Below are 13,491 nucleotides of genomic sequence, written 5' to 3'. Positions count from 1 at the left end.
ATTGCTTTCCCATGTCACATCACTATCACGTCACGTAACTTCAGTAAAGACATGAAATAAGGAAGTAAAGCCAGGACAACTGAGGGGACCTGCCAGGCGAAGCAGTGGGGCGATGTCTTCAGAACTCTAGTATAGCTCCTTCCTAGCTTTCTCACATCTCACCTGTTGCTCTCTGGATCCAGGAGACCCTGCCTGTTGGCCACAGGGAAACCTCTGCTTGGTGAGAGTCACATCCTCAAAGATGCCTCTCCCGATTCCCCAAGTGTTCCCATGGCATCCACTATTTCTCCACAGTGCTCACTACAATCGTAATTACATAATTGCTGGTGTGTCAGTGGCCTGTCTGCATTGCTGGAACCTAAATTCTGTGTGGGCAGAGACTATTCACTGCCTGTTTCTAGCATATTGTAGTCACTTACAAACAAATGCACTGAGTAGCTTTCTCAACAACACTGCAGTGTTTGGGAAAAAGCATATAGACTACAGATTAAAGCACATGTGTTACCACCAACTCGGCACTCTGCAGTGTGCTAGGTCAATTATGATGAGAGGAAGCCAGCCCTATTACCCTGACACACCATCTGGATTGTTAAGGATTTATTATGCTTTGTATGTATATGTGTCCACGTGTGCCTGTGTGTGTGTGTGTGTGTGTGTGTGTGTGTGTGTGTGTGTGTGTGTGCAGGTCACCACAGAATTCAGAAGAGGATCCCTGAAACTGGAGTTATATGAGGGTACAAGCCACCTGATATGGGTGCTAGGGACCTAACTAACTCGGCTCCTCTGCAGGAGTACTATGTGTTCTTAAAGGGTTGCCATCTTTCCAGATCCATTATCTGGATTTTTAAACCCAGCAATAGCCACACCACACTAATCTATGCAGTCAGTTTCCTTACCCCTTGGCCATTTCATTGCCTTGGGTTAAGTACAAAAAGGATACACTACAGCTAAGCCAGTTTTGTCCACTACCATTATTAAACCAAAGATGCAGAGGCAGAAATATGCCAAGGAAAAAGCCACAGACTAGCTCACTTTAGGGAGAGGGCACCGTCCTGTCCATTCATACCCAGGGAAGTCATCCATCCAGAAAAATCCAAGCCACCATGAAATTCCAATAGCTGGCTCCCTTATCTATTCCTTTTCTTCCATATGGCTATCAGTTTAACAATTTTCTGTTTAAAAAAGAAAGAAAAAAAGAATACAAGCAACTAAACTAGTATTTTAGTTGAGGCATAAGTTTTAAATATAAGGTTATTTAAAAATTGTATTACCCTGATAACCAATAGATTTTTATAAATTAGTAAGAGAGTATTTCCACTTAAAATTGTGTTGAAACTTACATACATTGTTTAACATCCTTTTTGAACTTATTTTATATTACTATTCTTTCAGCAATGAAAGGGTGTCTACAACCACTGATGTGTAAAGATGATTTTTCTCAGACCTCCAGGGTGCAGAAAACTGCCCAAGACTTTACCGTGAAGAGCATAGTTCGGTTCTCCTCCATGTCTGTGGGCTGAACCACATTGTGTCCTCCGATGAGGTGGTTTTCAATGTCATTGTCGAAGGAGCTGAAGGTGCTACTTCGGAGGCTGGTGTCCTGGAACTCCTTCCTGAAGGCCAGTGAGCGCAGCCCGGGCTGGGAGAAGGACTTGCGCATAGGCCGGGCACCTGGTGCTGAGGGCTGCCCCGTGGGTGCGTCCCAGTCTCTGCGGCCACAGCTCACGTGGTTGAACTTCTCAATACACTCATCAATCAGTGCTGGCGGTGCCTTCTTGTGGGCCACGGTGACCCGGCCGCAGAAGAGCACCTCGAACTTTTTGGCAAAGGTGTCATCGAATTCTGAGGGGCAACGCAGCTCCTCCTGGCGGGCGATCTTCCCCGCCTGCCGGATGGAACTGATGATCTCAGGCACCTTCGAGAAAGGGAGCAGGGTTAGTGACGCGTGTGGCATTGGGTTGTCCTGCGGGGCACACGACATAAATGGCAGCTTCCAGAGCACTCTGGGTGCCATAGGGGCTGGGCTGTACATGGCTCATAGACCATAGCACCAGTGTTAAGTGGCCACGCCCAGGGCAGGCTTTGCACTCTAATCCCTAAGATTCTCAGGTCATGTCCACTGAGCTTTGCCTCAGACATGATTCACCTAAACATACCAGCTCATTCAGAAGACTTCAGGGCAGTGCCCTTTGAAAAGCTTTCCTCAGTACAAGGTGGAACAATGGGCTCTAAAACCATCTTACATTTATCGGAATGATGCCATCATTGTTTTTTTCAATGGCAACTAACAAGTAATGACTTGATGCTGTATTTCCTGATGTTGACTGATAAAACTGAGCTAGACAGTATGAACCAAGGAAGGCAGAGAACCCATGCCTACTGTCACAGGAACACAGTGGGGCTTCTCACAAAGAGCTTTTCTTTCCTAATATATGTCTCAAGGCAAATGCTGGCTGTGTTAGGGTGTTCCTCCCACTCCATCCTGTCCACTTACAAGTAGGCTCTCCACAGCAGCTTCAGAAATAAGATGAATTCATGTCATTGTCAGTGAACACCTGAGCTCTGCTTAGGTGACCAGCAGTCATAATACTCACTCTGATAGTCATGGTTTGTGAAAATGTGGTAAGCATGAACTTAATCTAGTTGAAGAGGCCAGTTTTTGCTTCCACAGGATACATACACCTATAGTTCCCATATTTCTATGTATAAAACTTTGGGTTGAGGGCCCAAACACCAATAGGTCCCTGTTTATTTAACATCATTAACCAGAAAATTCCAACCCCTTTCAAGTAAAAAAGACCAACCAGTGTGTACAATAAAGGGAGATGGTTGCAGTTCATTTTGAAAGCAAGCTTGTGTTCTGTGTCCATGATACACTTCTCAAAGACCCACTGACTCTCTGCCACTAAAGATAACCTTTCTGCCATAAAGATTAGCACATCTCCTCTTAAGGTATTTAACCCAAGAGTCAAGGATGTCTTTAGAGATTATTTTTAATAAATGACTCCTAGGCTGGATAGTTGGGTCAGCAGTTAAGAGCACTTAATGCTCTTTCAGAAAACTGGGGCTCAATTGCTGGCACCCACATGGTGGCATCTGTAACTCTGGGTCCAGTGGATAAAACATCCTCTTCTGGCCTCTTTGGGCACTACATGCACATGGTACACAAGCATACAGATAGGCAGCACACACACATACACACACACACACACTTTAAAAAATGGTTTCTAAAGCACAAGATTTAACTATTATTTAAAAGCTGGATTTTTAGCTGGGTAGTGGTGGTATACATTTTTAATTCCAGCACTGGGGAAGCAGAAGCAGGTGGATCTCTGTAGGTTTTAGACCAGCTTGGTCAACACAGAGAGTTCCATAACAACTAGGGCTACACAAAGAGACCCCCCCCAAAAAAAAAAAGTTGAGTTTTTTTAAATGTGGGGGCTGGGCTTCTTTGGTGTGCATGTGGCGGTCAGAAGACAACTTGTTGGACTTGGTTCTTTCTCTCCACCACTTGGCCCAGAGACAGAACTCAAGCCATTAGCTTGGCCAGGAGGCACCTGTGCCTGTTGAGCCATCTTGCCAGCCCAAGGCTGAGTTCTTAAACGGTAATCATGTTTGCACTGAGTACTTTATATGCTCCAGCTGTAGCCCATGCCCATACTGCAGATAATTTTGTGTACCACATGGCAGCCTAGGAGTTGTTACTAGTTGTTACTGGAAGAAAACTATGAGACAGAAAAGAAACAGCAGGATATCTAAGTTACAGTCACAACTAGTTAATGGTTCACAGGACCATGGGAAAAACAAAAGGCCATGGTTTCTCTCTGTGGGAGAGGGACTTCAAGATCAGAAGCACTAAAGATTGTCTAGGGAAAAGTCAGTACTGTGGGGTAAAAAAATCGTGTTCCTTCAAACCAAGATGGCCAACTTATGCTTGTGAAGGACGGCAACTTTTCTCAGCATGGGTGTGAGACTATCTTTATAGCAGTCACATGAATCTTCTCAATTATTTATTAACTGTCCTTCTGAACAGTTTGTTCAGTCCTTTGAGGCCTGCTAAGAGATCCACTGTTTCTATACGCTGCATCTTCAGTCCCACAAGTGAGCAGTGATGTCTTCCATCACATTTCAAAGAGGGGGAAAAATGTATGAAGCCTTAGGAATTTATAGCACTTCCACTGTAACAGAACCGCTATAGAGCCAAGCCTCAAGTGTCCCCTTGACTCCAGAGTCAGAAGCAGAGGAAGAACACATCACACCCTGGTCAGAGTTCAGGCTGCCACACGTTTTCTAACTATGGATCACGTTCTTTGATTAGAATGTAAAACAGACACAGTTCATTCAAAGACCAAGTCCTCTCTCTCCTTGTTCTGTTGGGATAAATTTTACTCAAGCCTCCTGCCACCCTGCACCATGAAGGCACATACAAAACAGTGTAAGGTAGATACTGGGAGATAGAACACTGGCTCATGCAGGACCAGGGTGAAACTCTAGGGGAAAATAATGGGAGGGAACAAAGGGGCCTTGGAAGGGCTGGCATTCATTCAGGACTGAAGAGATAGAGAAGGGCAGACCATGGTGAGGCAGTCCCAGGCCACTCAAGGGTGAGGCAAAGATGTTGTAAAGACAAGGAAAGCAGGCACAGGAAAGTAGGTGGGCAGGAGCCCGAGGCTCACAGATAAGAAGGAAGATGTCAGTATTAACCTCCAAAATAAACACAACTGAAAAACAGCCTTATGGTCTATAGAATGTATACATCAGGTTACAATGATTCCTGCTGCCCCCCCACCACCACCAAAAAACAAAACAAACAAACCCAAGACCTTCTTGGGGCAAATACACTGGGGTCACTGGAGATGACTCACTCCCAATGCACTGGGGTCACTGATACAATCTGGTCCTTTTGCTGAAAATTTTTCTGAGTTCAGTCCTAGCACTAAGAAGTACGTCATTCCTGTTGCAGATAAGCCGATAAAGCAAATCCAAACTAACCAAAGCAGAGGAAAAAATGTGAAAACTGTTTCACTGGAATAAATTTTACAAGGGTTTGGGTTTGGCTAGAGTGTCTGATACTGTGCGAACCACAACAAAAAAATGTTAGATAATTAAGATCAATTACCCAAAATTAATGAAGCGAGCCTGTTTAGGTACAGACTTCACACACTAACAAGCACATGGTAAAGGACAGTTTTTGGTGCAGGCTCAAGTCAGTATTGCTTCATAGGGACAGGGAAAATGATTCTCTAAAAATCAGAGATACCTCTGCAAATCAAGTCCTTATTCAAGCGCATGGGTCAGCTTTTTAAGGATTTAGGGATTTTAAGGGCTTATAAACACACTGCAACTGTAATTTTTATTCACAAGGATTTAGGAGGGCATTTCTGAAATAACCTTTAGAACAAAAATGTCACTTTTATTTTGCATTTACAGGTTTCTCTGCCAACTATTAACACATACATGACTCTTTAAAAGTGCAGGGCCTTGGCCTCCTCCTCCTGTGAGCCTGGGGTGACCTGTGAAGATGGTTCCCTACTCTCTTGATCCCAAACCCTACAAAGTCATGCAATCAAAAGGTTCAAATCTTTTTGTGCACTTTAAGAACGCTGTAAAACTGCCCAGGCCATCAAGGATATGCATATCTGAAACACCACCAATTATCTGAAAGATGTCACTTTAAAGAAGCAATGTATACCGTTTGGGTGGTATCATGGTGGAGTTGGTAAGTGCGGCCAGGCCAAACAGTGGAGCTCGACACAGGGTCAGTAGCCATAAAAGTGTGCAGAATTCTGGTTGCACATGCTTAAAAATGCAGAGTATGCTGAACTTAAGGTTTAGACGTAGATGCTCTCTGGTCATTGAACACATCCAGGTAAACAAAGCACCTAAGATGCTCATGAATTTCCAGAGCTCACAGCTGGATTAACCCACACATGAGCTCCCCCATCACATCAAGAAGATCCTCACTGAAAAGAACAAACTGTTCCAAAGCCAGAAGAGGAGGGTGCACAGAAGAAAAAGATCCCAGAAGAAACTGAAGAAACAAAAAACGGGAATAAATTCAGCATAAAATAAACACAGATAAAAGTTTAAAAAAAAGTCTAGCATCTCTATTTAAAACTATAACAACTTTCCCTATTATATAACAGAGAAACTATTTTGAAGCTGCAAAAAGATGGCAGGAATACTCACTGCTTCATCCTTCAGAGGGGATGCTTTCATATTGTAAGGGGTTAAAGCAAAACAATAGTAACTGTAACAGCAATATCAGCAATAGTTTTAAAAGATGTAATAGAAAAATAGCCCATTTCACATTAATTATTTTCCAGGAGGAGCAGATGTGTCTGTTGGTAATGAGAATTAGTGCTTGTTTGTTGATCATGAGGAAGAAACTACTTGAAATCAAGCTTTTCTTCATTACCCTTTTCTCTGCCTTTGATTTCACACAAAACTCTTGTTGGTGCCTCATTAGTTTTCACATAGTATTTAGAGAGAAAACACAGCAGCCACTCTCTATACAACATACATAGCCATTCAGGTTTGGCCTCACAGGATAAAACTGAGACTTGAGCAAAGGACAAATGGGACAAAAGCAGCCATGCTTACATGGCAGATTGCAACCACTCTCCACAAAGATGAGCAAACGTCAACAATGACACAGAAAATGAGCACAGGACAGTGACTGAGCAAGGTGGGCATCATGTGCCGGGCACAGGAGAGAAGCACTAAGCACATAGGAGGACAGAGAAAGGAGTCAAGGATTTTTAAAGAAACTGAAGTTCAGATTGGATGACTTCAGTGCTTCCCATACTTGGCCCGTCTTAAAATAAAACCAGCCACCAAAGTGTTCACAGAGTCAAATGTAACTCCACTCTTATTCCTATGCAAGAAAGGACTGAATAAAATTGAAGGGCATATTTAAAAAAATATTCAGAAACAGAGCCTGAGAGAATTCGTGTTTGGCTTCTTTGCCCATTCTCCCCATACCATGCCTGATGACTGTCATGTAAAGCGAGGGAGGAAATAACACATAGTACCAGTGGACAAAACTGGACGGGAAACACAGGTCCTTTGCAAAGCGTCTAACACTTCCTCACATCTGGACCAAATGCCCCTCCGAAATGTCAGGTTTCTCTCCTTAAATGTGTTCATGTCTGAGTTCAGAGGTGTCTGTCCAGACGACAGGGGCAAGGCAGCGGCTGACATCATGAGGCTTGTGCACTCTCATTCTGGGATGTCAGATACATCCTTTCCTTACGTATAAGCAGAAACCACATGGCAGAAAACACAGCAGAAGGATTTTCTAAGTTTTGGTCAGATCTCCAAAGGCAAGACTTCATTTCTTAGATAAAAGATAAGGCCTTCCTTCTTAGGTGACCTGAAGAAGAGGAAAGCTCTGCAAGCAGGCAAAGAACCCAGGTGACAGGCAATAAGAAACATGGGTGTCTCAAAGGAGGCTGCATTTCACTTTCAAAACCTCAGTAACTCAAACACAGGCTGGGAACAGCATCACACACTGATGGGAAAACACTGTTGAACACACACACACACACCTTAGCCTCAGAAACTGAATCAAATCCTAACTTTCATTCTGAAGAAGAACAATGCCCACATTCATAATCAACTACAGATAGCCAGGACCAGAACCTCTGATCTCAGTAGCCACTGCAACAGCAAAGAGCTCATCAGACTAAGTTATCCACCAGGAAACTGAGACTTTCATCTTCATTTCTTCCTTAGATAGCTCATTTACAGAGTAAAATTCCAAAAGCATGCTAGTGCCTGTAGAACACATCCCCCTTGTGCATCCTTCTCCCTCACTAGTCCCTGGGGCCTCAGAGCTAAATCTATACCTACAGAATATGATGCCTCTACACTGCTGTCCATGGGAGGTCCATCATTTCAGGACTAACAGAGAACCATCTGTTGCTATGGAACAGAACAAACACAGGAAATGTACAGTCCTGCCTTTGCCCTACTCTTCTCCCTCCCCTCAAAGAGGTCAAGATTAAGGCCCTGGCCTGGACTGTTTGCTTGGTCTAAAAGGGCCAATCTCAAGAACCAAGGAAGAAACAAACACAAGTATTGTCATTTTTCAATAATCAATCTAATCCATCCTCTCTCTCTCTCTCTCTCTCTCTCTCTCTCTCTCTCTCTCTCTCATTAAAATAAGGCTGCTCTGAGTCAGGATTTTTTTTTTTTCAAGACAGGATCTTTGTGTGTCCTTGGCTGACATCAAATTCACAAAGATCTGCCTGCCTCCCGAGTGCTGGGATTAAAGGCGTGTGCCACCACTGCCCAGCAATCCATCTCCTTTTTAAATACAGGAGCAAAATGCATTCTTCACTCACTTTGATACATATTTAACACATATTCACATAGGTACATATCTGATGCATATTCATATAAAAGAAAAGTCCAGAAATATAATAGTACCCGTAATCTCAGCCCAGAAACTTCTCTCTCTCTCTCTCTCTCTCTCTCTCTCTCTCTCTCTCTTCTCTCTCTCTCACACACACACACACACACACACACACACACAACAGACTCACCCAATGTTCTGCAACTATTATCACTGGGGCCCTATATTACTGACATATCAGCCCATCTAGAACCATCTCATTCCTTTTAGAAAACTATGACATTAATCTTAGTTACTATATTATAGTTTGGGTTTTAAATGTCCCCCCCAACACTTACATATTATTAAGAGCCTGTTCCCCAACTGGCAGCTCCAAGAGAGCTGTCTCTTGGAGACAGCTCTCCAATTGCTGTCTCTTGCTCACTGATGTAGGCAAGCCAAGGGACCCAAAGGGTGTAGTTGATGTATGAATTACTGCAATGTAGATTGCAATACTATTAACTTCAAAGTTTTTAAGTGGCAAAAAAAATTTTTTTAGCTGGGTGTGATAGAACATGCCTTTAATCCCAGCACTTGGGAGGCAGAGGCAGGCGGATCTCTTGAGTTTGAGACCAGCCCGGTCTAAAAAGTGAGTTCCAGGACATCCAGGGCTACACAGAGAAGCCCTGTCTAACACCCCCACCCCCACCCTCACCCCATAAAAGAAGCAGCAGCAAATAAAAGGAAAGAGAAATATTTTTGAACACACCCTAGAAACTTGGGGTAAGCCCAGGAGGGCATTTCCATCATAGTGCCTGTCTGCAAAAGGCACCCCACAGACATGTGCAGAAGGCACAATATGCCCTACAAATAGCAAACCTCTAGCCGGGCGTTGGTGGCGCATGCCTTTAATCCCAGCATTCTCAGTGAGTTCGAGACCAGCCTGGTCTACAAGAGCTAGTTCCAGGACAGCCTCCAAAGCCACAGAGAAACCATGTCTCAAAAAACAACAACAACAACAAAAAAAACCCAAATAACCTCAAGTTTGCAACAGACCGGCCCCTGTAGTAAGCACCAAAGCCATTTTTGTATTCCATATTTTTGGGTAGGAAATGTTTTAGTGTACTTTTTGGGAAAAGCACAGTTGAACCCTCTCTGTTTGGGGGTGAGTGTATATTATAATGGCCACAGGCTATGGAGGAGGCTGTGAACTGGAGAGGCAGGCAACACTGCTGGGGCCCAGTGCACTGCCTCCTGAAGGGAGAGTGGTCTACCCACATTCCTACTGATCTTTCCTAAGCAATTGTGACTTGCTAGTGTTCTCTCAAATGCACCCCAGGGGCTGAGACTCCAGCCTGGCAAAGCCTATCCTTTCTCAAAATTAAGTTTTACAGCACATAAAATGGTATGCTAAGGAATAGGAAAGAAATGATTGTAATGAAAAGAAATTATCCAAATATTTTTGGTATTGCATCTTATTGCCATATTTAATAAGATACAGTAGTGAGTCACATTCACTCAAAATAAAGATGCCCATAGTATTTTGAAAAATATATAATCATAGTACAGTGTGAAAGTGGCAATGAAGTGAGGAATGGTCTTGGCTCCAGGCAAGAATGTCTCGAAATATAGAATTCTTGAAATTTGCTGAGTGGCAGGTGATACTTTTGTTTTTCATAATATGACACTTTTCATCTTACCCAAATTTATGCTAATGAGTGGCTCAGGGTGGGTCTCCACAGAGCTCAGGAGCCAGTCATGTGATGTGAAGTTTGGAAATTTGGTGCCATCACCACCTCTTAACAGGGACAAAGGTTGTAACCAAGTTAATTAACCAGTAACACCTCATTAATATAGCCTACATTTTAAAAAATCTCCCCCAAACAATGGGGTCCAGAGCCCCCTTAATAGAAACCACATAAAAAACCAAAGCAATAGGTCTAGGGCTCCCCATTTGGTGACCACATGGAGATGTCAGAGCTAGAGGGCATGGGAGCACAGGCAGATGAGATGGGACAGGATGACCTCTATGGATACCTTGCTCTATTCATTTCTTTCACTTGGCTCTTCTCCAGTTACATCTTTGGTAAATCTGGAACTATAAGACTTTCTGAGCTTTGTACATCACCTAGCAAACCACTGAGTCAAGAATGGGTGGTGTGAGCCCTACTCTTTTGTTTAGAAGGGAATCCTGGGGCTTGCAAGTGGCCCTGCAGTGGGCGCAGTGCTGTGGGACTAAGCCCTTGCCTGTGTGGTCCACTCTAAGGAGTGATTAGTGTCAGAACTGAACTGAATCTCTTCTCAGTCATCTGGTGCCTGGAAAGTTGCAGAACTGGAGGCTGATGTGGGGAAAACTCCCCCAAACACTTCACATCAGAGGTATTAACGGTAAGGACTGGGGGGATGGCTCAGGTGGTAAGGTGCCTGCCACACAAGCATAAGAACATGGCAGTGAACTCCAATACCTCAGTGGAGGTGGGAGTACATGTGTAGACAGGAGTAGCCCTGGAATTTCCTGGTGAGCTAGTCTAGCCAATTAATTGATGAATCCCAGACTCAAAGAGACTCTCAAAAACCCAAAGTGAAAAGAAATCAAGATACCTGACATGGACCTCTGGCCTACATACACACTCCATACAATGTTGGGAGTAGACCACAGCACTGAGATTTTATTCATATTGACATTACAGGAAATTCTAATGATGCTGGTTTTGCTGAATTCATTAACAATCAAGAGGATTAAGTTAGATTTCAGTTGGAAGCTGTTGAAGGTAAAGATGTAATATAATGTTTTTCCCCACCCAAGTATCTGTGCCCAACTTCTTATCCTCAGCCCATCAGGACTGAAGCCATCAGGGAGAGGACTACTCCAGCAAGGACTCAGATAAGAAAACTGGAGTAGGCTGGATAGGCATGAGGCTGGGGAAGGGGCAAGGTGGCCAGAGGCTGATACAACCACAGACTCGCCTTACAGCCAGAGGACTCCAAACTGGCTGGGACCAGCATGGTTGACTGAAATCACCAGGGTCCTCTGTTTTATTATAATGGCATCTCCATGTCCTTAGCTTTCCAAAGCTGCCTGCACTCATCATGCATCTGACTTAAGACATGGAAGACTGTACTGAGAGACAAAAGGGCCTTCCATTCCTGCAATTCCCTCCATTTGTTATTTTCAGACTCTTATGGTGTTTTCCCCTATACTTTATGCATGTTAGTACTATAATCTTTAAAGGGTTTAACAAGTTTAAAGCACACCTTTGGGGATCTGTGTGGTGACATATACCCTTCTTGAATTCCGGTACTTGGGAGGCAGATGCAGGTGGATCTCTGTGAATTTGAAACAAGGCCATTTTGGAGCACTGTCATCCAAAAAAAAAGTATACTCTTTTTCTTAAACCAATACTTTCAAAGTTACTTTTTACTATAGTTGAGTAAGGCCTTCTAGTGGTAAACAAGCTAACAAATAGAAAATCCTTCAGCATCAGGAGCAGAGTGATATATATGAAAATTATTGTAAGTTGCAAACACAAAAAACAACAGAAGACAAAATACCCTTTCAGTTGGTAAGTACCCATGGCAGTCTCAGCTTACCAACGGTTCATGTGAACGAGATTTAAGGACCTGAGTTGGCTATAAGCCTGGGATAAGCCCACAGAATAGAAGGAACAAAACCCTAGGGCATTAGGAGAAATGTCAACCTCACATTAAGGGAGAGGTCATGACCCCACAGTCCTTCTTGCTGATCAGACTGCATAGGTTCTGATTTTAGAAGACTTCAAAAGCCACAACAGGCTGATGTACTGTCGGCAAAGCTCTGAGCCGAGAAGGCGGAAGGAGCCAAGGAAAGAGTCTAGGGAGGCCCCCCAGATCGCAAATCTGCCCCCAGAAAAGGCTTTTAGCATCACACACCAGCGAATGAGAAACAAAGGCGAGTGAGTTACACACTGATTAGTAGTTTGAATGTCACATAGCACTTTCTGTGTGTTATATATGCAGTTTCTGTGTGTCAATTTTTTTTTTTTTTTTTAATTTAAGGAGGGGGTGGGGATGATGGACACCAAGAACCTGCCTCCAGCCTCCACCTTGAAGGGTTACGGAGCACAGGGCATTCATGAAGTGCTCAGTTCTCTCCCAGCTGGTCCCTCTTCTCTCCACCCCACCCCCACCCCACCCCACCCCACCCCCGCCCCGTACTTCAGGGAGGCTGCCTTCATGTCACAGGATCAGACATTCATTATCAGGAACATTCCTAGAGAGCCAACACAGAAACCAGGCTAACAGGAGGTAAGACGACTGCAGCCGCCAAGAGCTGCTGCTGGGAACCGGCCCACGGCTGGCTGGCTCGCCCATGCCAGAGAGCACCACGGCTGGCCAGACGCTTCGCTAGGCTGAACTCTGATCCACCCACCACAATTAAATTCCATCTACCAAGAGGGAACCAAAGTCTCTGAATCCTAAGGGCATTTTCAAAAGTGACACTCCATCATGATTTACAAAAACAAGAGGGAGATACAGTAGAATAAGCCCTATGGGGCTAAGGGCATGTGCAGTGTGGGACCGAACTGCCGCCTTTAGATGTGGTTAGTATCCATATCCGCTGCGCTGCTATCCTTGACTGAACTTTAGCATCTGCTCTTCCAAACCCAGCAGAGGTTCCTGGATTCCTTCAACTGTGCCAGAGGACTTAGGGCACAGGTGTCTTCCTCTACTGCTCCCCATCTTCCCAGCTTTCAGAAAGCAGAGAACGGCTTAATCTACATCTCTACCTTTGAATGGTTTTCTAATGACTCAAATGCCCAATTAGCTCTTTAAATAATCATCTGGACTTCAGGCACCTTGATCTGCCAATATTCCCGTCAACCAAATTCTCTTCACCGGGAAGTGGGTCTCCCTCATTAGTCCCTGGTTCCCAGGTGCTTTCCAGGCGACCAAGCACAGACTTGGCAAGAGGCTTCACTCATTTCTCCTTCCATCTTGCTTTCAACCATGAAGGTGCACATTGTTTATTCCTCAGCATGAGCCCACATCGAAAGTGCAGGTGAAGCCTGCACTCAGTCCACCTATCACAGCCAGGCTCTTACTCCACTCAGGGCTCTGCCTCGGCCTAAGCTCGAATCCATTCACTCTGCTCTCCACAGATCATCCAGAATCAC

The 13,491-nt window shown here is 44.2% G+C and overlaps 1 protein-coding gene across 5 annotated transcripts in view; it reads right to left on the bottom strand.

Annotated features, from left to right (window-relative positions):
* The window catches only part of LOC100755731 (TBC1 domain family member 1), a 201,607-nt gene that overhangs the window by 89,151 nt on the left and 98,965 nt on the right, over positions 1-13,491 (bottom strand). For all 5 annotated transcript variants that reach the window (XM_027390722.2, XM_035452227.1, XM_027390723.1 and 2 more), the window contains one exon: positions 1,478-1,915. In XM_027390722.2, the coding sequence (XP_027246523.1) occupies positions 1,478-1,915 (438 nt within the window). The remainder of the gene's footprint in view (positions 1-1,477; positions 1,916-13,491) is intronic.

This window comes from Cricetulus griseus (assembly GCF_003668045.3).
Source record: "Cricetulus griseus strain 17A/GY chromosome 1 unlocalized genomic scaffold, alternate assembly CriGri-PICRH-1.0 chr1_1, whole genome shotgun sequence".
NCBI lineage: Eukaryota > Metazoa > Chordata > Mammalia > Rodentia > Cricetidae > Cricetulus > Cricetulus griseus.
Note: the sequence above shows the minus strand (reverse complement) of the source record. Positions and strands in the feature narration are given on the sequence as shown.